The sequence below is a fragment of the Mus musculus genome, chromosome 6 (assembly GCF_000001635.26).
Source record: "Mus musculus strain C57BL/6J chromosome 6, GRCm38.p6 C57BL/6J".
Classification (NCBI taxonomy): Eukaryota; Metazoa; Chordata; class Mammalia; order Rodentia; family Muridae; genus Mus; species Mus musculus.
In genome coordinates this window covers 23,425,381-23,453,205 of record NC_000072.6, presented here as the reverse complement: position 1 = coordinate 23,453,205, position 27,825 = coordinate 23,425,381, and the positions used below count along the sequence as shown (strand labels likewise).

Genomic DNA, 27,825 nt, shown 5'->3' with positions numbered 1-27,825 from the left:
TTGATTGCCTGTATTGTATATGATGTTCAGCCATATTTGATCATATTCTATTGTACCCTAAAGAGATGTTATTAGTACATAACAGTCAATAATTTTCATTAAAGTATCAGGTATGTGGGAGTCATGTGTTCAAGAATGTCCTTCAGAAAGATGTCAAGCTGGGCCCCCAGCTTGACATTCAGATTTTCTAGTCCCATTACTCTTCCTGGGGATAAAGGCAGCTTGCCTGGCTTAGTTGGGGAGGGCTAAACTGCACATACCCTCAACCCTTTAAACTATTTCTGAGACATTCTACAACTGTCTTGGAAATCTTGGTAGCTTTTTCTTAGCATTTAACAAAGCAGTGAAGTTTCCAGAGATGGGGGTTGGGGCAGGGGGAGAAGAACAATGACATTAGGGAAAACAATGAATCATGCCTTCATGAAATAGTCATTCTATGGCTGAATATAGTAAGACAATACAATATTAATTAACTTCAATTAGACATTCTATATATATTACATGCTTATTTCAACAATGCTCTCTGTTATAAATACATACAAGTTTGTCAATGAAAAATAATTTTTCAGAAAACTTGGCAAGCATTTACCTTTGAAAGGAAATGGACCATTAAAAGTGTACATGGACATTTTCTTTTCCTGTGAATTGAGTTCTAAAAGGATGTCATTAACCATTTAGCAAAGATAAATATTAGCACATACTCTTTCTTCTGAAATTTTCTTATCTGAAGAGAGCTATTGTTAAATAGCCCAGACTGGTCTAGAACTCCCTCTGCAGAGCTAGCTGGGCTCATAGTCTCAGTCTTGTTATTTCAGCCTCCTGCTGCAATTATAGGTAAGGACCACTACACTTGGCTAAAATGTATCTTCTTAGAGAAAGACTACTTGAAACAATTTTATTTAGATTGTTTGCCTTGCATTTAGATCTATTAAAGTATTTTTCTACAACTAGCTGTTAAAGTGCGGTTCCAGCTGAGGTTTAACTAGAAGGTAAAACTCATAAAACAAGGAGTGACTGCTCGGTACTGCTGACTCAACAGAGTACTGCCTAAGTAAAGTCAGAGGAAGTGTCCTTCACTCTCCTCTGTCATTGTCTCCTGTTTATATATCATAGAAACGTAACTTTTTGCTCAACATTAGAAGTTATTCAGTTTGTCTCAGCCCTAACTTCCTTTCAACCGTCAGATATTCTTGTTTGGTGAAGACCCTTTCTTTTATACTCATCCCTGTCCAAATACAGGAAGTATAAAGAAAAACCAACTAGAAAGTATTTACTTCTAGGTTTCCTGAGGCTCTGGCCACAATGTTGTCTTGATTCAGTTTCTTTTCTCATCCTTGGCTGAAAACAAAACCAAAGAAGCAAAAGAGAAAAAAATAAGAGAAAGGCTTAATCTTGTGGGGTTAAATAAAAGCAAGAATGTAGTGAAAGGAAGACTTCTTTTATGTAAGCAGCAGAGAATGTGGTGGTGGGTGGGGAGGGGGCTGGTGACTGCAAGTGCCTGAGGGCATTTTGGTCCCTATTGGTTTTCACATCAAATGCAATGGTGCCCAAAGATAGCCTGTATTGTTGTCAGTTAAATGGGATCATGAGTGTCTGAAAGGTGTTTGAGAATGAACCGAAAATCATTTTCACAAGTGGATGATTACTTCTGCCACATGTTAACCGAACTCTATCAGAATGGCCCAGCTTTTTGAGCCTGCATTAATTGCTCTTTCAACCTTGACTGAGGTTTCTCTTTAAGAAAGCCCTTTCCAGGACTAAACTACTCTATATATTGATTTTTTTTTCTTTCTGTATTTTTCCTTGAAAAAAAAAAATGAAGCCTTGTAGAAGAAAAGCTTTTATTATTCAACATGTAGATTGTTCTGTTTCTTTGAATAGAGAGCTGGCCGCATAAGAGATCTGCTCAAAGTAATGTCCTTTCTTTCCCCAAGCACTGAATAATTCCCATCTTCTGTATACAATTATGTTTTTCAAATATTCATTAGTGATGATTTTTCCTCATAAAGTAAAACCATGAACTCTCACAGCATGGACTCTATGCAAATAAATTGTCATATTCTCCTTTCCATTAGGACTGTATGCCACCATTCTAATTGAAACTAAACTACAACATTTAGTAAAATGTTTGGAGTTTTTGGTTTTTTTTTTTTTTAAGCATTCTTTGAACAATCTTCAAGTTAGAAAGATTTCATGAAGTATTTTTAAACTGTTGGGTTAAATGAGACCACTTCTTTCTTGTAACCATTTTCTGTCTCAAGCATGGCATGTACAGTGTTAGCTATGCCCTTACTAAGAAACCACATGCTTCAGTTCATGGGCATTGTGTTAGAGGATGAAATAAAACTCAATTTTTAAGACTGATTAGAAAATTAGTTCTTCAGATTTCATTAACTTTTTATTATATGTATATCAGCATGAAATACATTGTATTTGTAGAAAAAAAATCCTCAACTTATTAGTAAAATGTTCCTCCAAGGGTATTGGCTTAAAGGAAGATAATTCACAGATTGTTGTATTTTTAAATTGTCTTTTTAAAGTACATATTCAAAGAGATATTGTACAAGACAACATTGTAAATACTCTTATGCATGGCAATCTTGGCAAACAAAAACTACTGTAAGCTGAGCTACTATTCCAGTTGTTGTCTTGTTTAAAGTTTATTTTTTTACTAAACTTCATGTTATGTAGATCTGTTGCTGCATACATAATGCATACAGTTAATGCTAGCATACATACAGTTAGTGGTTGCCATATGTCCAAAGAAGTTTTTATTTTTGTTGGCCTAGAACATTCTGAGAGGTTTTTTTGTAACGACTAGGTTGATTCATAAAAGAAAACATTGAGAAGCAGCCATGATCTGTCTTTCATATTTCACCTGCTTTGTTAAGTGAGGACTTTTTAAAACAACATTGCTTCCAGTGAGGTTGTTGTCCACTTGTTAATGAGATGTTGGAATAACCAGGTCAAACTGATGATAGGAAAATAAAGGCTGAAATATGCTGCATATGTTATGGGTAGAAACCTCTTGTATCTTGAAGCTTGAGAGAGAGAGAGAGAGAGAGAGAGAGAGAGAGAGAGAGAGAGAGAGAGAGAAAACGCCCAAGTAGGCAAACACTGTCATTTTAATTTCTTTTAAAACTTCCCTCTAGCAGCATATTTTAGATATATAATAAAAAAAAAATCTTGGACTCTGGCACTTGAAGATGTAATATGACTTCATTGGGTGGTTGAATACCCCAAAGTAAACGCCATAGGCCAGGAAACAGCATTAGGATTAATTTAGTTTAGTTTTGGGGTTTTCGTTTTGTTTTGTATTTGTTTGTTTGTTTGTTTGCCTCTTGACAGTGATTATTGTTTCTTGAGGAAAAAAATTACTGTGTCTATTAGAAATGTCCCTCACTGAGGCGGTGGGACTCCGAGAGCGCCAAGGTGTTGAGACTGGCTAATGAACCAAATGCTCCAAGGCTCTGTGCTTCTGTGTTAGGCCCCAGGACTGCATCATAGATGCTGATTTCTTTGCTACTTAATCCAGTGTAAGAAGAGAAGATTTTAAAGTTAAGCTGATAATTTTGTATTCAAAGAGAGCAACTTCTTAATACTTAAGTTGGGCGTATCAATGAAAGCAAATAGTTTTAAATAGTATTTGAGCAGTTATTTTCAAGTAATCCAAAATACTCTAGTTATATGAGTACTGTGGTGCCCTGGGAACATTTCAACGGGGACTAGCTGCATATTTGGTGTTAGCATAGGCAATGTGCAATAGAATATTTCCTTTGAAGCATCTTAATTCTTGGACCACATACAACTCCAGCTAGATGACCTTTTCCCTAAGACCATGTCCTAAGGGAAGTAGAATATGTTGCATGGCCATGAAAACCACTTTTGTTGAAATATTTTAAATGCTGTGTTTTAAGACAAATCCCATAGATGTTGAAAAATAAGTAAATGTGAGTACCCTAAACAAATTAATTAATAAATACATTTGCTTTCACTTTAAAAATAAAGTAGAAAAATCTACAGTTTATCTGAGAACACTGATGTTATACTAAATACCTATTGTTAGATTGTAAGTTGCCACCAAGATAAAAGTGTATACTTGCCATTTTGACACGTATTTGGCAAATCTGATTTTTATCCTCTTAAAAAACAACTTTATTATTGAGATGGGAAGCCAGCAATGACTTGGCAAGTTTCAAAATACTAAGGAAGACTCCAGCTTCAGAGACAACCCAGCAGCAGGTCCTTAGTATTCTGTGGAAGTTTTGTCCCTTCAGAATGAAGTACAGTTTGACTGATAGCCCCCCCCCCCACACACACACATATTTGTTTTGTAGAACCCTGTTTCTTAAAGCAACAAGACACCACTTTGTTCAGAATTAAAATGACGAGGAAATGTAAACTTGATTTTTAAAATATACTACTATTTAAAACAACAAGAATATAACTTTGAAGGATCCATCTAATCAATTATATTGCCACTGTATGTGAAATACTTAAACCTATCAGCCATAGTTTTGTGGAACAGGACCAGGCGGCTATAATTGGTGAGTATGGTACGTACGGTAGTGTTCTGAGACTCTTTCCACATCAATAAAAAATATATCAAGTTGTCTTTTATCATTATTTGAATCCAAGTCCTTTACTGTATACAAACTCCCTAAAAGTTAGTATAACTAGGTCACAGTCGAGAGAGTAATTTGTCTCTCCACATTAAGGAGCGTCCCAGCATTAATATGTATGTCACCACACATATTATCTAGTAAAACATAATTTCAGGGTAAATGTCTTATATTTAAAATTAAAACAGCCTTTTGGGATTTAGATACCATAAAAGAAATAATGTGCACCTCACATTAGACATTTTAAAAATGAGGACCTTAAAGGATGGCCAACAGCCATACTAGGTCTTCAGATGATTTGAGAGAGAATGGGTTTTGATTTTTGTAAGATATTTTCTGGTCAATAGACTGCCTAGTTCTTATATGATAATAATGTGTACTCCTTCTCCTCACTCCTCCAAACTCCAACCTTTTCAGGTAATCCCAACGCCTATCAGTAATGATTTTAGGCTCTTCTGAATTTTAACCATGGCAAGGGCCTTGAAAACTGAAGATCTCATTTAACTGGCAAAGTGTTCGGGGAGTCTTCTGTTACACTTGATACAAAGAGTTGAAGACCCTTGCCTTGTGCTGAGTGTTCAGTTTAGTGATATGAGGAGAAGTAGCTATGGAGCTGGAATGACCATATTCCCAGAATCCTTCTTAGCAGTGCTTTTTCTAATTATGAAAGTAAGGTGCCATCTCACTCACGGCCAGTGGTGATGCAGCACACCACAGGCATTTTGGAAGACCAGTCCGGCCATTTCTCACATAGCTTAAGCATATGCTTTCAATATAATGCAGCAATCTAGTTTCTGGCCAGTAGAATACATGAAACAAAAACATGTGAACACCATAGCCCAAATATTCATAGTATCTTTATATCTCATAAGCAGAGGCTTGAGAACAAAATGCTACATACATTACGGTGGCATATGTGGCTTAGCAATAAATGAGAACAGACTCCTGGTACACACCATAAGAAGGATCAGTCCCTCAAGTGCTCTTCTAAAAGAAGGGACATAATGCTGTGTGCTATATAATTCCAGTGACATTGGAGAAAGCGTGACGAAGTGTGGAGTCAGAAACGGAAGCACAGACAACTGAGGGTAGGAGGAAAGACTGGTCAGGGTGGGCACTAGCAACCTGGCATTCTACAAACTGAGTGCAGTCATGCCCACAAGATGCTGACTTTTAACTATTGCTTGTATCATCCCTTTTAATGTCAGCCTAATCATTTCTTACTATGTGAGATTTAAGTTTTCATTTGAAGCAATATTGGTAAACTGGTGGGGTTTTTATACATTTGTTACTTTTAAATATATTTTATACAGTGAAAAAGTATCAGTGGAGAGGGAGCTAGGCCTTGGAACTCGATCCCAAAGCCCATGTTTATAGTGAAAACAAGACACCTGTAAACTTTAACATATTCTTTATTCAGTGTGAATATATCTTCTGAAGTATTTCACTTATTTCCATTTTATATATAATTTTTTGATTAATATGAAATGTTTACAAAGACAAAACAGTGTGTGGTTTTTCCATAGTGTTTACCACACTTCCTTCTTGGTAGCCCTTTGTTAACTGTTATTTCATTTTTATTATGCGTAGAACTCATAACATTCTCGGGACCATTTCATGTCTGGATGTGTTTGGCCAATTGTCCCTTAATGTATGTGTTTGGACAAACTCTCATAGTGCAATGGCACAAACATTTCAAAGTCTGACATCCAAATATCTTGCTTTCTAGTACACAATGTTCTTTCGTTCTTTAGGTTTGGAACATTTTTCACTGGTCTCCAAATGTTGTCTGTCTGTGTTCGCCTAGCCTTCTTTGCTGTCTATCTGCAGAGAAACCAGAAGTTGTTATTCTAAATTCATTGTCCCCGGTCGTTTTGCATGCTGTTCGGCTGGTTAGTGCTCCTCACAGAAAACCTACAGTGCCATAACCCTCATGCTAATTTGCATGTGGTAATGACGGTCCATGTATCTCCCTGTTCACTTTCACTTGCGTGTGACCCATCTGCCCAGCGCTCTGCAACGTGAGATGCTTTGGGAGAGCTGGGAAGCAGGCTGTGGTCACAGGTGGGGGTTATTCCCAGTGCCCTCTGTGTCTTCTGAGCCTCTATTAACTACTCATCCTGCGACTGCCCTCTTACACTAAGCATCTATCATGTCCACAGTAGCAAGCTCCTTGGGTCACTGTTGTTAACCCTGTAATAGGAATGAGGATGTGTGCATTTCAGAGGAGGGAAATTACATAGAGAAGACAGAAAGAGAGCAGCTGAACACCTATCCCCATAACCACAGACGAGAAATTAGAGGCTAAAAGAGAGGGCGTTTAGGGGACCTCACTCAGGAAGAAACAGGGAGCGGGCGGGCGAGAACAAGAATAGCCCACATGTCCACCCAGGGTTTAGCTGAGTCCACATTGCTTCCACAAACACATGAAATGATCTTAGGTACATCTGGATTGTCAAAGAGAAACTCACCATATTTCGCTGATGTGTCTGAAAGCAAATGAATAATGCATTGGGCTATTTGAGTGATACTTTCAATGCAAAAGCCCAGTTTTTTTTTGAACTTTTAATAGCTCCTTAGTTCTTTATCCTAATTCTAATATTGTAGAAAAGAAAAGAATAAGGAAACTTATGTCTTCCCTAATTTCATTTCTCAGGAAATATCTTTATTAATTTTTAGAATATTTATTTCATATTGGTTCTCAGAGATGTCAAATCATTAAGTATAGGTAAAAAAGTAAATGCTCACCCTTTTCACATAGCCTTTTCATATAGTACATTTTTCTACATTTTATTAACTTTAACAATGTCATAATTTCAGTGACAAAACAATATTTCCCTATGATTATACCACAATGGCATTTAGTAAATACAGCCTTCACCTTTGAGCACTTGTCACCAATTTTCAGTAACAAAATGCCATGTGTCCTGGTAAGCTTACACTTTTCTCTGTGACTCTGCTTATTACTTGAGTAACTCCATAATAAAATGTTAGGCATTTCTATATTTTCCCATGCTATTTCTCATGAGAAGGGTTTTCTGTTAACATTCCCACTGGTGTTAAAGATGGTATCTATTCATCCACTAGACCTTCATGACCTTTCAATTTCTGTGAAAACAATTTTTTTAGAATTTTTTAAGAAACAGAAAGGTATGCTTGCTTTGTTTTGTAAAAGGAAGTGGTTGTGAGGCAGAAGCTAAATTTTTAAGCTGAAATTGCAGCTATGACAAAGTCTTAGATGTGACATTCTTTATTACTTTGGGTTGTGCATAGATTAAGTACATTTGAATGACCCTTATGCTGGTAAGCCTCTACTTTCAAACTCAAATTGTGATAAGATTTGGAAAAAAAATAATTTTAAAACAAGCCCTATATTTCCACCATGTTACGTTGCATCATTTGCATGATGTCTTTTCATAATAACTCACCTCACCCACCACCACGAGCTTCCTTAATTTTTATTTCTTCCCTTTCTCCATGGCTGTTTCAGCACATCTTTTCTATACTCATGAAGAACAGATGCTATGTTCTGAGGGCCAGGCAGGGTAGTTCAGTAGGCAAAGTGGCTAGAACACATGGAAAGAAGCTAAGCCTGATTTCACGTGATTTAAATCCCATAGTTGAGAAGGCAGAGACAGGTAGCTCAACTAACCAGCTTACCTACTCAGCAAGCTCCAGGCCCGGGAGAGACGCTGGTCTAAGAAACAGGAAAGGACAGCACCTGAGGAGCAACCCCTGAGGTTGGTCTCATGAGCACTCAAACATACAAGAGCATGTATGTTCACCTTCATACATGTATGAACACACGCAGCAAAGGAGTTCTATTTAGATGAATGGCCAAATTAATCCTTTCAGTTGGATTACAAGTATCATGCAAAGGTAAAAGCCAGAGCTGTAATGATGCTAAACAAAGGAGACTAAGGTTTGGTTTCGGTTTGTTTTTTTTATTAGCTAAGTTTCATATTGGAAAAAAAAAAAGTTCAGTGGAGAGTCTCCACAAGCCACATAAATCTCAAAATGACAGAGCTGGCAGAGACCTTGGAAATAGGAACACCTAGTGTTGTCCTCTAGTAGGCAAAGAAATGGAAACGGATGGAATCGGTGCAGACATGGCAAGGTCACCCAGCTGGACCATGATGACCTTTAACCCCATGCTCTTGGTGCTGTATCCACCTCCTTCTCAGACTACACTCATCAGCGCCAGTCATCTGAGCACTGAAGAATTCAGGGCCAGTTCCTCCGTATCTCCTAAGAAACAGGCGTGGAAATAAAATTCCAACTGGTTCTTTGATTATCCTTTCTAACTCCTACTTCGTTCCATTTGTAGTAAGGACTGACAAACCGTAAGCCACATAAATCAATTCCCTTTCAGGAGTTGAGAATCAGCGAAGTCGTCTTGTAACCCAGAAGCTGCACGTTGCCCCTCATTTCCAATAAACTCACCTTTGCCTTTAGCAGGCTGGTCCTATAAATACCTATGGAAGGTGTATAGCTATGGAGACCCACGCTGTTATTTATGTACTGTCTGCTTGTTTTTCTTACCAGGTACCTGTATGCCCTTGGACAGAAGGTTTGGAAAAGATGGAAAAAGCGTTACTTTGTTCTCGTTCAGGTCAGTCCTTTATTTTCCTGTTCAGTAACGGCTCTCTGACAATGACGCTCCCTCTGTTGGTTGTTTGTATCAGTCATTTGCTTGTGTCATGTCTCCTTCTAATAAATAAGTATTAGAAATTAAAACTGGAAAAAAAGAAATTCAAACTGACGACGATTTTAAATAATTTGTTTGGACGTGAGGCTGTACATTCATTATACGCCAGCACGAATGACATTTTTATATCACACAACAACCCAAGCGACTTATAGTAAGATCCCGGACCTTCTGTGCCTTCTTTCACTATACATTTCTTTATTGGCTGGTGTACTGAAATATAGCTGTGTTCCTTTGACATCTTCTTTGTGTCCTCAACTACTTGCCTTATCAAATTCAATAGTCATTGCAGAGTGCCACCATGAAGTTGGTTGGTGTAGAAGAGAAAAAAAATAATAATTTAGAAATTGTGTTGCCAATCAAGGCTTTCTAAAAGGATCTAAAGGATGCTTAGACAGTTCTTTGGGTGGGTGGGTGGGTGGGAATTACAGTCTACAGGTAGTGTGCAAATAATCTGTGGTCCATTTGCTCTCTCACTTTATATGAATATGTCATGTCTCTTACGTGTTCATATAAATGTGCTTTTAAATCAAATTGTCCACCCTATTTCTCAGTGATTGGATTCTGGATATAGATTATTGGAATATGTGCTCGCCTGACCTTTTAGAATCATAAGCAACCTTTGTTCATAGGACAATCATTAAGTTCTACTTACATTAAAGCATAGCTCTCAAAATAGTCGCTTCATTCCAGGGTAAATTTAAACTATTTCATTCTCAGCGGAAGTATATAAAAAGAGAATCACTCTTGGAATCCTAACACAGAAAAGCTTGTAAAATCTCATTGATTCCTGCCACACATTAGGCAAGCTTAACTGGGCTAGATCAGAGTGGTGTGGGGAAATGCCAGGGGAGGAAAATTATCATTTGATGTTTTCTAGAGATACAGTATTCCATTAGTCGCTGGGAAAAATTAGTTTATTGATGTCCCATGGCACATCAAAATCCATTTTATTCTTAGTTAAAGTGCAAACATGTCTTGCATGGCTTAGAGTCATAATAAAAGGTATACACATGTGTATGCATATGCATACACACACACACCACATACACACACACCAATCTTGATCTAAAGCACAGATAATTGCCTTGAATAAAGGTTCTCTGCCCCCAGTTCTCAGTGGTCTCTCCTCCACTTAAGCCAAACCTCTTAAATATTTTCTGCAGTTTTCAAGCTGTGCCTTTAAACTGGCACAACACTGTAAATATATTTATGAAGAAATTCTAATGTAAATTCTTCTGGATATTTTAATTGTGTTCCTGTTGTAGATGTCTCATCTGCATCTACCTGGGCAGGTTTATCATGGTGATTCCTCTTTGCCACCTCATTAGGAAGCATCGCACTGATTTTTCAAGGGGAAAAGAAGCTGCTTATTTTTGAGTTATGTTTCATGAATTTATATAGGATCACATGTTATTCCATAATCTTAGATGATATGGAGGATAAACTACTTTTGAGCAAACTAAACTAACTCACAGAGCTTCACTGGTGGAAACGTGTGAAAAATATTAAAGTGTGTTTTAAATGTTGGGCAGATGGCATTTGTTAGTGAGACGACCTGGTAAATGGCAGTAATCTAAAAGTTCCCATTGTATTTGTTGGTTAAATATGAAAATTAAGATTCTAGAGACTGACTTAGAAAAGTCAAACACTGAGCTAAGGCTTTGAATCATGGGATGGCTTAAGAGTATAATTTGCTACCTATCTTATTGTCTAGTAATTAGTAAGATGAATCCAAAATCTTAACACAAAATTATATACTGTGATTATTATTTATTACAGTTTAAAAATAGACAGAGGAATTAGAAAATGCCAAATTCATAAAATGGTTTGGCTTTGAAAACATGAAATATGGAATTAAGTTTTTGAGATAACTAAATATATGCTCTATTTTAAAATATAAAATGGAATCAAAGTAGTTGCTAAATCCACATAGTTATTAATTTAAATATAAGAAAAATTCTTATACCTTGAATTAATTTGAGTATATTATACTTGTTACATATCATAGATACATGCTAGATATGGATATATATCTAGGCATACATAGATAGACAGATAGAAAGATAGATGTGAACACACAGAGAGAAAGAATTCTGTGACTAAATGTCTGAAATATATATATGCCAGTACTCTGACAACTTTTTGAAGTTTCGAACACAATTGAATCTTCTTTCCAATTCCAAATGTAATGGGAAGACAAATTGAAAGCACTCACTTTGAAATCAAGATGGATATGTATGGAGATGCGATGAGAGTGACCCATTGGGAGGAACAGGGTAGTTTTTATTAGTGTTTTTAAAGACATCTCTCATTCTATCTGCACACAGCTTGTACATCCATACCTGCAGGCTGCATTATTGAAAGGTGAAGGAGACATTTTTCCTAGGGAGGACAGTATACCCTGCTGTGTCTGCTGCTGCCATCGGCACAATGGTGCTCTGGTGATAATGTGAATCTCATCACCACGTGTGAGTGTGGATTATGTGAGTGATACAGCTGGAAACCTAGCCATCAGCCCAAGAATTTGTACTCATAAAAATTGATTGCGAGTCAGGTTTGGCCAGCTGCAAAGTCATTGTTCCAAGTGAGCACTCGAGGAGCCACTGAGGTGAAAAGACTTTTCAAAGACTCGTATAAACATGAAAATCTGAGGCAAAAATGTCAATTTAAATTAGAGTCAAAAAATCAGAAAGCAAATTATTTGTTAATGTTGGGTATTTGTTTAGTTTCCTACATGGGTTGAATTCCTTTTTATACTCTTAACCCTGATGTATTTACAGTAATAGATCTATTTTAATAACTGTCTAAGAGACTGTGTTTTAAAATTGAGGGTAAATTTTTGTTCAAGATGAAAGAACAATTACGAAGAATATATTTAAGATCTCTCCAAAATTAAAATTTCTTATGCATTTTTCTTATGTTTCCCCAATGTTGTAGTATTTGTTAGATTTAAGAAAGCATGACTGATATAAAGTACTTCTGATACTATATTATAATTCATATTATAATAAGAATTGGATATCTTTGAAACAATTTTTCTTCAGGTCATCAGCTTCAGGATATATTTTCTTCTTTGGTTTGAAACATTTATTTTTTTAATTTAACTAGGTTGAATTGTTTCTCTTACAGCCCTCTAACGTTTATTCAAATAGCTGTATAAGACAGATATTTGTATATTTCTGTGATAAGTCCAGGTTTTCCTGAGGTATTTATGTCCTAACACATCATTTATGTATCTAATCTGATTGTTATTAAGTGATTACCCTGTGGCGAGCATTGGCCTAAAGCACTTTTAATGCATGATCTTACTTGCTCTTCAAAATAAGCCCACCAGAGTAGGTGTTGCTGTCCAATTCCCCAACTGCACAATAAGATAGAGTATGCAGGGGTATTATGTAATGTTCTCAAAATTAGCCTAGTATGAGATGAAGTCAAGCAAATCCTGTGCTGTTAGACAGCAGAGGCAAAGCTCCTATGTCTTGTTCCATATGGCAAATGACTAAGTAAATGCACACAACCACACTCCATCTAAAGATAAACAGATAACCTAAAGATCACCGGGGGTCATTAGTACCATTAGGTACAAAGCAGTGTTGCCACACTAAGGAAGTAACCCTGGAGTGGTGGCCTGAAGAGCCCAGGCTTAGGAAAACGACTGACTGTGTGACCAAGGAAAACTAAAGTATACATCTATGTTGTGTTGGCCCTGTGTCAAGTGTTCCCTGCTTGCTGTGGATGTGTCAGAATCATGACTTGAAGTTGCTGCAAACAACAGCAGGCTACCAAGACATAATGTTAATTACATATCAGCTGAGTTGGCACAGGATGTAAACAGGCAGCGATCAGAACATGCTATAAGCACACGAGAAGCAGTGTTTCTCAGGAAGATGCTGTGGGGAAGCTGTCAGCTGAACCTGAAGAACTAGCTCTCTTTCCCTCATGATTTTTGAAGGACTAAGAATATGTGGAGGACCTAATGCAGCGAACTCCCTCGCAGGCATGTGGGATACTAGTGCATAGAGAACGTGAAGATGGTTACAGTGGGAGGCACATTTGTCTAGGATGTTGGCTGTCTGCTTAGGCAACTGGAAAGTTTGACATGATAAAGGCATAGTTGTCTCATCAGCAAAGATCAGAATGTTTCTGTTCAAGTTGAGCATGCTTATTGTATGAACACATGGATTTTAGGGTAGAAAAATGAAAGATCCCCATCAATATTCCTCCATTCTCCTGCACAAAGGTAGCCAAGAAATGCTTGCTGGTAGGACACTCTAAATTCATATAGACAAGCACACATCCATTCCTAGTGGGATTATTCATTGATTTTATTTTACAAGTTTCTTCATTCTCTTCTAAAATGGAACGATAACTATTTTACATGAAAAGTTAGATGCATAGTATAATCTATTCCTTTATTTGTCTTGCTTAGAGGGTTTTTAAATCTACAATGATAAAGTAAAAATATATAATTTTCATATATTGTTTGTATATATGTAAAAATACTCCCATAGAAATGAAATTTCTGTGTCTAAGGTACTAGATATTTATGGTGCTAAAGAACACTATAAATGTTTGAAGAACACATGCGTTTTAAGTGTTTTCCCAGATGTGGGCTGTGATTTTTCTCATTTGTCATTTTGTCTTTACAGCTAAACATTTTGTTAACTTGCCCCTTATTTTAATCTTTCAAAACATAATGAAGAATATGGAAAAATATCATTTGTTATCTAGTGTATTTGGATCAAAGTATGAGGGCAAAATAATATTTCATTTTGAGTTTATTTTTAAGCTAACCTTCATATTTGATAATTAGGACTTTTCATGGAATGTTTGTACAAACAGTTAAGGTGGTTATAGGAGTTTTATGACTTACCCTAAAATGTTAGCAGTACATTTAATCTTGAAAATTCCTATAATGTATACTAATAAGAATATTTACCTATATCTCAAAAGCTAAAATTTGTGCCGGGCGTGGTGGCACACGCCTTTAATCCTAGCACTCGGGAGGCAGAGGCAGTCAGATTTCTGAGTTCGAAGCCAGCCTGATCTACAAAGTGAGTTCCAGGGCAGCCAGGGCTACAGAGAAACCCTGTCTCGAAAAACAACAACAAAAAAAATTGCAAGGAAGACTGACAAGATAAAGTGAGGGGGAGCTAACACACTGAGGAAGCTTGCATGCTTGAGGCTCTGGCCCAATGTGGAAATTCACCTTTACCTGTGGCCCCTCTTCATAAAGAATGAACACACATTGTGCATTGTTCTCTTCACACTCAGATCCAGGCACTGTCTGGTTTTTTCCTGTTTATGCTTCTCATAGCTATGCACAAGAGCAGAGGACGTGGGAATAAGTATTGCCTTCTGTTCTGTGGTCTTCATTAAGTTTGTGTAGGTCGTTCAATAGGCTTTAAATAATTTTACAAAACTTCACTGTGAAATACTTTGTGTGTATATAGCACAGTGGATAAGTATTCAGGTACATCTGCCTCTTGACATTTTTCAAAACAGTAGTTTGCCTACCACATAGTAAAGACTCTCTTTTGAGATCTTTCTCAAACCTTTCCATGAAACATATTAGGTAATTATGTTAGCGCATACTTAACCAAACTCTAGGGCCTGCCTTTGATTCTTCTCTTTCCTTACCTCCATGTCAATCATAAAGTATTGCTTTTTCCGTTATCAAAACTAGTGTTCCATTTATATCCATTTACATCCATCTGCTCTGCCATCAAATGAGCTGAAACCACCGTTGTCTGCCTATGGAGAATAGGTTACAAGGAGAATGGTGAAAGTGAACGCAGAAAAAAGCTGGAGTCCATAGGCTGACAATCTCTAGCTGTGCATGTAGCAGAAGATGGCAGTCAGCCATCACTGGGAAAAGAGGCCCCTTGGTATTGCAAACTTTATATGCCCCAATGCAGGGGAATGCCAGGGCCAAGAAGTGGGAGTGGGTGGGTAGGGGACCAGGGTGCGGGGAGGGTATAGGGAACTTTTGGAATAGCATTTGAAATGTAAATTAAGAAAATATCTAATAAAAGATAATTTACAAAAAAAAAAAACATTTAAAATAAAAGAACCTTTCTGGCACGCAACACTCATTAAGACACCCTTCTGCCTAAGTCTTTCTAGGGACCCCCACGGCACTTACAGTCATATATAACCATGAAGATCTTATGTATTTCTGGCCTTTGCCTTCCTATCACCAATCAGCAATTACCATCCTAAAAATCTGTATCACTGCTGCTGGGAAAAAGGTTTAGCATCTTCAAAAGCTCCAGACCCTCCTCCAGTGGTACCTAAAAATATGAGTTTCATTGGATTTCTGTGCCTATGAACTTCAGAGAGAGTTCCTGTTTTCCCTCAGACAGTTTGACCACCCCCAAGCCTCTCTGTAGAAATGTATGCTAGCCCTCTTTACCTAGTGCTCATTCATTCTCCCTGTGAGTTTACTGTTAACTTCAAAGGTTGAATATTCAAATGTGTCTTCCCCTCAATTTAAAATTCCTTCCACCTCTTTGTCACAGCATTGTTTTAATTTTTCATAACATTTGAATCCAGTTAAAATATTTTTGTGAACACATATAATTTTTTTATGTTTTACTCATTTTGGGGTATCTGCTTAGCACCAAATCAAACATAGGTAGAAAGTGACGAGTTATTTGTTAAGTAAGCGAGTATATGCAGATCATACTGAACATTTTTGTAGCAAGACTGCCCTTCCTTTCTTTAAGGAATTTAAGGTACTTGATTGTTAAGTCTCACTATGCCATTTGGCCAAGACAGTTAATCATATTCATATATATATATATATACATATATATATATATATATATATATATATATATATATATATATATATATGTATATATATATATATTCCCCTCAAATCTGTCAGTATCTTGAAGATATGTTCATTTTCCTTGATTAAATTAAGCTCTGAGGTTTTGTGTTTTTTTTTTTTTTTTTAAATAACTCCAGCAGAACCTTTGCCCTCTGCCAAGAACATCTCCAGCTAAGGATTTTAAAAGCCTTAATCTTTACTAAAATTAGATGGTGGCAGTTGCTAAGCTGCCAGCTGTTAATGTGATCCCCACAGTAGTAATGCACATATAAATCTGAATGCTATGGTCTCTCAAATCTCATAGTTAGCACCTACATGTGTGCATATGGGCAGGTGGCAAGCTGGTTGGCAATTAAGAACAAAATGGGAGGTTTCCTATCCCAGATACGGACACCATGTGGAACCACAACAACATAAGTTAAAGTGCCCTGTTGAAAGTAATGATGCTGGAACCAGACTTAAGGCTGTCCTCGGATTAAAGTCTATCCCCCCAACCCCCAATTCCCAGCAAATCTGTTCTGTTTGGACTGAGTAAAGAATATTAAGCGTTTATGATTACTGCACTTCTCTTGTAGGGATTTCTCAATTTTAATATAGAAAACTATATAAGCTTTGTACAGTAATACAACAGGAAGCTTATGAGAAAATATTTGATCTGAATACATCAGACCCCCCTGTATCTGTAAATAATCCCCTGGCTCATTGCTACAGAGCAGAGCAAGTAGATTTTATTGGACTGTGTCCAGCTGAGAGTGGACAGAGGAGGGCAACCCCTGACTCCTGTAGATGACCTGTCAGTGAAGTCACCCTTGGTCCAGGTCCTGGTTAGTAAACAGTAAGCTACCATTGTTACTACCTGAATGTGCACTATATATTCCTTACTGTGTTGTCCTAATAGATGTGATGTAGCATGACCTTGTAAAAGAAACAGATAAAGTCAGAGCTCTTGGGATTCTAAGCAAATAGATCATGAAATGTTGGTCAAGGTATTGCCTCGAAGCAGTAACTTGTGACTCAGAAGACTAATATGGATAGTACCTTACTTCCAGAGCCCACAGCTGCCCAAAACCTAATTGCAGGCTCTTGGTTGTCTAGTGGCTCAGGTTTCCCACTGTCAGAGACAGCTCTGCTCACCGCTGGTGTTCTGTTACTCTCCCATCTGCACCCCGTGTTTTACCTGCAGGCCCAGTCACTAGAGGAGACTGGATTTGCTGGGAAGTTTTTGAGATGTTTAAATAAGATATGAAATAAAACAAGCCTTCTAATAGTCTGTCATTTCAAGGTCACTCCTCTGTGCTGGAAGGTTGGGTTTTCCCCTTTAGTTTCTTTAAAGATCCTTTCATTGTTGCTTGAGACTTTGTATGTCCTACTGTTAAAGGCTGATTTGTTATTTGAATCCAGCTAGAAATAGAATGTTTATCATGAATATTAAAAAGGACCTGGGTCTATTTCTCAACTTACATAAAGAATAAACAACTTTATTGTGAGTGATTTCATTTTATAGCTTCTGGCAGCTTTTAAGGTCTAGTTCTTAAATGGCATAAATATTCACACTTTTGATATATATATGTGTGTATATATACACACATATATATATATATACACATATATATGAACATGTATTATGAACATATAAATGATGTTTGTAAAATCCTTTAGAAAGAAACATTTTGGCAATAAAACAATATCTTGAAGTTTATGGTACATTCTTTCCTGGATAATTTCATTAGAAATAGAACAATAGCATATTTAAAACTTCTTTTAGATGTTTGGCCCTTTTTTCATGTTTCTGTCAATTTATACTTCAATTTGTAAAGTCTTTCAATTAGCACCCTCAACATCAACATCATGTGCTCTTTGGTACCCATAAAGATATGGTAAGAAATAGCCTATGTGATAGGGAAAGGTCAGAGGCAAATGAATAAGGATATAGCATCCGAGGAGAGTCGACAGTCCCTAGTGTGCACACAGCATTGATCCTCTACCTTTCATTATTGTGTTTTGTTTATTGCAGAAGAATTCACCACCCAAAATTACTGTACTGTCTTCTACTATGGGGTGGGGGACGTTTTTGGATTTATTTGGTTTTGAGACAAGATCTCATTCTATGGCCCAGACTATCCTTGACCCCACCCTCCAAAGTGTCGGGTGTGTGTGTGTGTGTGTGTGTGTGTGTGTGTGTGTGTGTGTGAAGAAACAAGTAATAAAGTGATAAGACCTTGATTTATTTACTATTTCCCTTTTCTCTCTAATACTCTTGGTAATCTTTGGTAGTAAATTGGTGCTGTCTCATATAATGGCTTTGCCAGACAGTCAGAGAAAATTGGCTTGTGATTAGGGAATACAGGGTTTTGTTTTGTTTTGTTTTGTTTTGTTTTGTTTTGAGTTTCAGAATGAGAATTACAGCATAATGGAATGGAATGAATACCAACCTGTAGTAAGAAGGCACATCCTGGACTTAATATGAGCACTGTGATCTGGACAACCTTGGAAAGGCGATTCCACTTTCCTCACCATTAGCAAGAGTTGAGATCATAATCTCAAAATCTCAAAGGCTCTGATATCTTATTTCTCAGTACTGTAACTACTATGTTATGGTAGATTCTGAGTTTGGTTATTTTGTTGTTGTTGTTGTTGTTTGTTGTTTGGTTTGGTTTTTTGCATTCCTTTGTCATGTTTTGTTGAGACAAGGACTTACAGTTTGGATCAGGCTGGCCTGGAACTCACAGTTCTCCTACCTCACCTTTATTAAGAGCTGGGATTATATGTATCCAGATAGTTTTAGGGAATAAGCATATAATTTCTTTTCAATAAAGCTTGGTTCTCAGTTTATCTCTTCCTCTTTTAGTGAACTATATCTTAGTGTCTGAATTGTAAATGTATTATCTTCAAACCTCTACTGGATAATCAAAATGTGTGAAGTCTTCAGTGCCAAAATAATCTTTTATTCATTTTGTGGTTTTGTTTGCTTGTTTTTAAGGATTAATGACTCCATAGAATGTTAAGATAGTACTGTCATAAAAATAAACCTGTAATGCTAATAGCCCCTGTCAACTACAATAGAAATGTATATGTCAGCATCAATAAAGTACATTTTATTATGCTCCATTATAATGCCAAAAATACTAGCTTTTTCTAATCTGTTTTTAGGTCATACTACTTTCCAATATTTTAGCTTTTTCTTTTTCTTTTTCTTTTTCTTTACATGGTAAAGTATATAGAAATGGTATGTTTCTCATAAGATACATATGTTTTTAAGAAATTAAAAATGTCTTTCTCACAGCTGAAGGGATAGTTCAGCAGTTAAGAGCACTTGCTATTCTTCTAGAGCTGTCAGGTTCTGTTTCCTGCACCCACATCTGGTAGCTCACAACTCAGCTTCAGGGAATCCAGTACTCTCTCTAACATCTTCAGACACTGTAGTATACATACATAAACTCACACACACACACATACGCACACGCACGCACACACACACACACACACACACACACACACTAAATGGCACAAGCATTTGTTGTGCAAGTGATCTCATCTTGACTAGTTTTCCAAGTTTGGCTTCCATTCTTTCTCTAAATTCATGGCTCCTGAATCTTCATACTGTAGTGTTTTGACTGTTTACTTATGAAATGGTTACAGCTTAGTTGTCCATATGTGTTCTGAGAACATGCCTAACCAAGATCTAAAAATGACTACACAAATTGACATGCCAATATGGATAGTGATTCTCAAAAGATTCTACCCTTAGATGACAAGCTATGGCAATTAATGGTTACTGCAAGGAAAACATAGTCTTCTCCAGGAACAAGCCCCTGATTGGTTAGCCACCAAACATATATGTACAATACTACATATGTGAACCCTGCAGGTTGTATACATTCTGTGTAAGGGTATTAAACAATAATAGTAAACACTGGGAGGCTCTGAATTTGAGAAGGACTTAGGTGGACATGGAAGGAGTTTGAGGGAGGACATGGAAGGAAGAATGGTGTGAAGACTGTACTCAATATGCAATGGTCAGAAATAAACTTATACTGTACTGCCTCACCAGCTCAAATCATATGCCTTCAGGAGTTGCTGCTTGGGTGGAACAGGGCGTGTCACCTCATGCTGATCATTTCCCAAACATTCTAAGTGGAGTGTTTGGAGTTTAAAACCCAATGTCCAATGTGACTAGGACAGAATGCTTTTGAGAGTAAATGCCATTTGTCCTGGTGAAGTATTTGCACAACGTGTATTTAAAACAAGACAAATGTATACTTTTATGCTTTTAAAAGTATTACACTTTCAAATATGGTAGAAGAGAACAATATCTTGAATTTAAATAACATACAGTCCATGTAGACATTGACAGAGAATATATGCGCATGCTCTGGGAGCTGGATTGTAAATGTTCTGGAGAAGTTAAGTCATAGAAAAGGAAACAGAAGACAGAAAAGCAATGGGGACCAGCATTAAAGATTTTGGGAGAAAATGTAAAGGCTTGAGATTTAGAAATAGAGGTGTTCGTAGAGTTGAAGGTAATATTCTCCTGTGTGGGAGTTCAAGTGAAGAAATGATCAAGGTGGGCAAGATGAATAGTCTGTCTGGAGCACTTCACCCACTGATAGCTGTGTATTCTAGTTAGTAAATGCTGGAAGTGTTTGCAAGCTGTGTATAGAAGTCAGACCCTCCTGTGCTCTTCCATCTCTCTCCCAGCGGGTTTCAGATTATTAACGCGGGGATGTGCCAGGGAATTCCTCTTAGTATAGTTTTAATGTCTCTCAAATAAAAGATGGAGAAGGGAGATGCATTAATTATATGTTCAAAGTATCTTTTGTTCTAATTTAATGTTAAAGCATTGCTTCACCAAATCCCTTAATATCTAATTACAGTTTAATACCTAAGATACCGTTGATGTTATTTGATTTATTTTATATATTAAACCCATCATTGTTTGCTCTTTCTGAAATGTGATATTGGCATTAAATGTCCCTTAGGTGTATGTCTTAAAGACAAGAGTAAGATCTCTTATTCACCAAGTCCATACAGAGAAAAATTTAAAGACCTACCTAAGGTATTTAAATTGATAGTGTGGTCTGGTTGTGAGGTAATATACTACCAGGTCTTTTATGAGATGACCATGGTGGCAAGTTTCTTATAATTCAATCAATGAGGAATCAGAGACTTGGGGATTATTAAGTTGACTACCAGGGTGTGCTACAAAGGTAGAACTTTTATCATAAAACATGGGTTTGGGGGTGGAGTGTGCCTAATGTATTGAAGATGTTGGGTTCAGTCTCTAGTTCTACAAGGTAAATATTATCTTGTTCAACACCTGTAAATGCTGGGTCATATATATTGTATATCTTATATGCTAAACTGAACTATAAGAAAAAATATGGCACCAAGGACCAAAAAAACCCAAACAAACAAACAAAATGTTGAAACTTCTGTATGAATCAGGACTCTGACAGCAGTTGGCATCTGGAGTGTGGGATTAGATGATATGCTTAATATTTATTATCCAATCAAAGTAACTCATAATTGAGTTATCCACAAGAAGAAACATATAATATAGATACAAAAAAATTAGAAAAAAAAAACAAACAGTAAAATGATGGACCAAGAAAGTGATCTGGCCCTAGCCATACAAATTTGAGTATGTACTCAGTGTCTAAATGTGAACAAAAAAAAAGCCTTCAAATTTTCTATTTGCCTTGTACTCAATATCTTTATTTTATTAAATAGAAATGAAGTTTCAGTGTTAAGAAACATAGAGGCCTTTAAGAGATGTCTGAGTCCTTAAAAGCTGTTACTGCACTGCAGAGGTCCCAAAATTAGCTCCCAGCACCCAAGTCACGTGGATAACAACCACTACAAAGTCAGCCTGATGCCTTCTTCTGGTTTCTATGGGCACTTGCACTCATGTGCACATAACACACACACAAGTAAATATAAAAATGCATAAAATACATTTGGGTTGGTGATAACCTTGTAACATCTGGTATAAAAGTAGAGATAGGGGTGTAAATTCTTTACCTAGGCTTTATAGAATATCAGCAGATAACGTTACACTAAATAATAGCTTATGATCTAACATTATGAAACTAAACTGATTATTTTCATCCTTTGGGAATTCAACCATAAAATTATCATATATATAAACTGTAGAACAGTTGTCTTTAATCTGTTTTTATGTCTAAACAGCCTCAGAATTTTAATAAAAACTAAATAAACAAAACAACAGCATCACACTGTGAAAACCAAACAAGAGATTTAAATCAGGTATTTTCCAAAGATGGAACTATTAAACAGCTTAAAAATATAGACCCTGACATGAGAACCTAACATAAAGGGAGATTTAACAGTAAATTGGAGGAATCTATAATAAAATTTAAAATAAAGTACAATACAAATCACAAATGCTACTATTTATAGAATGTTAGTTAGACTCAAAAGAAATTAACTACAACTCAAAATGGGTATGTGGAGAAAAATGAAATATATAATTTGTTAAAACAGATGTAGAAAAATGTGAATTCAGCATTTTTTTATAAAATTGAAAGAAAAAAATAGAACAAATGGGACCAAAATCAGTGTCTGAGATAATAATGATAATTAATATTCTAAAATTGATATTACCACAAACTATTCAAGACACACACTGTCCTAAGATATGCATGTCAGCCCTAGCAATTTCATAGTAAAACTATAGTAGGAAGACAGTCTGTTTGTTTATTTGTTTATGTATGTATGTGTGTGGGTAGCACTTAGTATGTCTGAAAGTAGAGGACAGACTGCAGTAGTCTCGGAGATAAAACTCAAGTCATGTTAAGGTTAGCCACAATACCTTTGCCTCCTCACCGTCTCGACAGCCTCAAAGGTGGAGAGAGCATCTAAGAACAGCTACAGAGAAAAAAGGAAGTTGAGTACTAGCAAATCACAATGGAGCTTTTCAGCATGCATGCATATTCCTTTAACAATGAAATAATACTTTCAAGACACTTACAAAATTGCCAAGGTACAAACTCTATACAAAACAACTGGACTATCACTCATGAGTATGCACAAGCCTGAGAGATGTTTTGATATGAGAAAATCTGACTCGAAAGATTCTATTAAAGGAAAAAACTAAATTCAAAGTGATGGTGTGAGACTCAAGTCACAGTAAACAAGAAAATGAAACAGAAAATATAGTAATATTGTACAAATTAAATTAATATTTAATGTATAAGATGAGATGCTAACTGAATGCTGGCATACAAGTGGCACCAGAACAAGGGGGAAATAGAGAAGAAGATGATCCCTGGCGTTCTAGTGGGCACGGAGTAAAGCAGCACATTGCTATAGTCAAGAGCAGCTTAGCTTACAACACAGACAAAATAGTGTTTGGGAGTTCCCCTACTACTACAGATATCATGTGTAGCTCCTATGTAACTGGACTGGAAACCTGGAGATCTCTGATGGTCATGTTTAATCAGCGGTCAAAAAGAAAGTTGAGAACACACAGAAAGATTGAGTATGAAGTCATATCATGTCTGGTTGGTGGGCTAGTTTCCATCTCCTTTAGAAAAATACATGGCATGGACTCATTGACCTGGGAAATACTGGACCGCCATTCTCATCATTTGAGGCCTAACTGACAGCTGACCTAAGAGATGCACTTCAGCCCCAGAGGTGGGCTTGGAGAAATGCCAAAATAGAAAAATTCACGTGCAAATTACATGTCTTTGCTTGGAGGAAAAGAAGAAAAACTAAGACTTAAATTTGATTATTATTTTTTTATAATTGTAAAAATCTATTTCTCTCTCTCTATTTTATTTACCCTGAGCAGGTTAGCCAGTACACCTTTGCTATGTGCAGCTATAGAGAAAAAAAGTCGGAACCACAGGAATTAATGCAACTGGAAGGATACACAGTGGATTACACAGACCCTCACCCAGGTAATTCCTTTTTTTTCCCCATTTTTATTAGGTATTTACTTCATTTACATTTCAAATGCTATCCAGAAAGTCCCCTATACCCTTCCCACCACCCACCACCACCCCCCTGCTCCCCTACCCACCCACTCCGACTTCCACCCAGGTAATTCTAAGTGAAGCACTTTTCCAATCATGTGTGGATGCCTGCAGCTCTGCAAGCACCTGCATTTCTCCTCCATTTAAAACTCTCCTTCAGGCTGGCAAGTTGGCTCAGTGGGTAAGAACACTGAAGGTCCTGAGTTCAAATCCCAGCAATCACATGGTGGCTCACAACCACCCATAATGAGATCTGACGCCCTCTTCTGGTGCATCTGAAGTCAGCTGCAGTGTACTCATGTATAATAATAAATAAATCTTTTTTAAAACGCTCTCCTTCATGAATAGAGAATTTATTTGAAACTCATGTAACTCTCAGACAAGACCTTTAGGTTCAAATTATGTCTTTTAACATCATCTGCTTCTCTATTATTCTCATACATTGATAAAATCCTTAAATTTTACTGAGAGAAAAATTAAATGAAATATAACAATACGTATTGAAACTTCACTGGGAAGCAAAATTATAAAACAATTAGGTAATGAATGGCAAATAAATTATATATGGATGGATGGATAGATGATAGATTTTTGAGACAGAGTCTATATAGCTCTGGCTAGCCTGAAACTCACTATGTATATCAAGCTGTCCTCAAACTAAGAGAGATCTACATCCCTCTACCTCACAAGTAAAGATATTCTTATCATGCCAATGATTATGCTATATTCTAATTTTCTCCATAAAAGCACATTCTTCCCTCCAAGTATATTAAAGTAGTTTGGACATCACCAAATGAAAAATCTGAAATTTAAGATCTAAAACACTTTTGTGAATGTTCACATGATGCCACAGCTAGAAAATTCTACATCTGAAAAAAAATTGACAAGTTGTATCCAAAGTCCATAGGCAATAAGAATAATATTAATAGCAATCGACTGTAGCCTATGGGTATAAGTTTATGTGAAACTGCATGAAATTGGTGTTAAGACTAGGATCTCGCTCTTAAGATAACTCATTATTTGTAATGATCCCAAGTCCACACTCCAAACACTCTAAAATCAAGCATTTGAGTATGGGGTTCTCTGGGTTATGGTGACTGTAGAACTGAGCAGATGGTGTTTGAAAATAATGAGTAAATAAATACATATATAGATGGTAGTAAAATGAATCAGCAATATTAAGAAACATAGATAGTAAGGCTTAGATACATTTTAAAAATAACATGCAGAGATGAAGAAGTTGAATTCGGTGGCCACATTCACTAATTTCTTACTTACAGATACCATCTTATCCAAGAGCTAAACTTACCGTCCAATATGAGGTATCATGTGTGCCTTACCCTCAGCTTTACTTCTTCTAAACGTAGAGTTCATTTACATGTAGAATGCCAAATATGCCAACACAAAGAATTTCCTTAACTGGCACTGAATACCAGATTTCACTATGGGATGTGTTTGTTGTCTTGAGTAATACCCTCTTGTCAAGAATTGATTGTCTCAATGAGCTGTGTGTAGACTTGGTTTTGCTGTGGCCCTTTAAATTGTGGACTGGGGGTGAGATTCTCAAATAAGGTCTTTTAAATCCCTAAGATCATATGAATGAAGCTGGGTCAATAGGACTAAACTCTGTCCATTGTGTGTGGTTAAATGGTGTCTTTCTTCTTCCACAGGCCTTCAGGGTGGTCAGGTGTTCTTCAACGCTGTTAAAGAGGGAGATACTGTGATCTTTGCCAGTGATGATGAACAGGACAGAATATTATGGGTACAAGCCATGTACAGGGCTACAGGCCAGTCTTACAAACCAGTTCCTGCAGTCCAAAGCCAGAAGCTGAATCCTAAAGGCGGAGCTCTCCATGCAGATGCTCAGCTTTGTAAGTTTTGTGAAAATTAATTTGATTATCAAATAATAACCTTAATAAAACACAAAATTGAAGCAAATTTGTTCAATATTATAGCTTGTGTTATTAATTAACTAATTAAATAAAAAGTAGTTCCTATTAGTCATAGAGTTCGTTATCTAATTTTCCACATAAACCACGGATAATAACTATGCAGTGATGGACTAAGCTGAATATATTTAGGTATATATGTATAATTATATACATAGAGTTATAATTATATATATTATACATATATGCGTGCAATATCATTAATAAAAACCTGATATAAATCTGAAGAATAACAAGGAGGTTTTGAAGTGAAGAAAGGGAAGAAAAATGTAGTTATATTATAATTTCAAAAACATTTTTAAAAGTTCTGCAAACCTTCCAAAAAGAAACTTTATCTTTTTTTTTATTAGTAGTAGAGACTTATTATTAGAAGGAAGGAAATGTCATAAAATCAAATTTAATGCCAGGTTCCAAGAATACTACATCTTGAAGAATCACTCAGTGCATTTGTTTTTTGGTAACATGCCAGGGAAATTGGGCTATTCCTTTCCCTGTTATAGAATGATAAGAGGAACATATAGTTTGTTTGTTTGTTTGTTTGTTTGTTTGTTTGTTTTAAAGAAAGACAGCAGCTTCTTCAGATGCTTCGATGTCTTATCACTCTCTGTAGGCTGATTTAAGGCATTAATATCTGGTGTGTCTTTCCTGTTAATTTGGAGGTGGTTAGTTCATTGTAAGCTGTGTAATAGTATCATGAGCGGATTCAAACTCACTTTGAATACTCACCGGACTAAAAAAGGCTTTAACTTGTTACACTCCTTAACAAAACTTCCCTTATTTCTAGATAAATCACTCTGTCTCTATCTCTAAGCTCGAGTTGTGGCTTTTTTATTGTCAAGTTCTTCTCTGGGATAGTAACATCTTGACATGCATTATGTCCTTATTTTTCTTTCCTTGCATCAAATAATTACCCTCTTCTCCTTAGACACTCTTAAGTATGTTACATCTGAGCATCGTTAGAGGCTCTTTATGCCAGACAACTAAGGGTGGGATGTATGTCTTCAACTCCTTTGAAACCTTGGAATACTTTGCTGCATAGTTTAGTAGGCTTTTGCCACAGTGGTGCATAGCCTCTTGTTGAATAGTCTCTAAGAGCACCGTGCCGTGCAGAGAACTCATTCAGGAGGCTCATTCTGGCATTTCTGTCTCAGCCTGACCACATCAATTGCTGCCTTGCTACTGGACATCTCAGGTTAGAAATGATGCCATGGGCTCTCATATTGAGCCATCAGATGCAAGGCTCCATCAGTACAAACGCGCACACACACACACACACACACACACACACACACACACACATACATACCAGAATGCTTTCCTCCTGTTAGGTCTTTTTATTGCTCTAATCAGGGATTGTCCCTGGATTATTTTGCCCCTATGAATGATCTATAATCTTGTTTCTCCTGAATTACATACTCAGTAGGCCTAAACTGAGTGTTTAGGACTTCAGTTCTTACTGCATGCACTGACCACATTCCATTCTTTATCCATAGGAGACAGTTCTACAGTATTTAACTAGAACCTCCTTTGTCTTCTTTCAAATCCATGTTTGGTTTGGGAGGCGTCGGGGCCTCATAAATGATGCTGTAATACTAGTTTTCGCGTTTAGCTCTGTTTTTGAAAACTCATTCGTGTTTTCTTGAGTGCACCTAATGTCATCCTTTTAACATTTCCTTTGTGATAGTGGAGCACACCTGCCTCTTTG

The 27,825-nt window shown here is 36.7% G+C and overlaps 1 protein-coding gene across 19 annotated transcripts in view; it reads left to right on the top strand.

The window, feature by feature from the left end:
• The window catches only part of Cadps2 (Ca2+-dependent activator protein for secretion 2), a 578,403-nt gene that overhangs the window by 387,970 nt on the left and 162,608 nt on the right, over positions 1 to 27,825 (top strand). For 17 of the 19 annotated variants that reach the window (XM_030255458.1, XM_006505111.2, XM_030255457.1 and 14 more), the window contains exons 9-11: positions 9,168 to 9,234; positions 23,988 to 24,096; positions 25,842 to 26,042. In XM_030255458.1, coding sequence (XP_030111318.1) covers positions 9,168 to 9,234; positions 23,988 to 24,096; positions 25,842 to 26,042 — 377 coding nt within the window. Of the gene's footprint in view, positions 1 to 9,167; positions 9,235 to 23,987; positions 24,097 to 25,841; positions 26,110 to 27,825 lie in introns of those variants that run through there. The other 2 variants (NM_001252108.1, NM_001252106.1) reach the window with 2 other exon arrangements.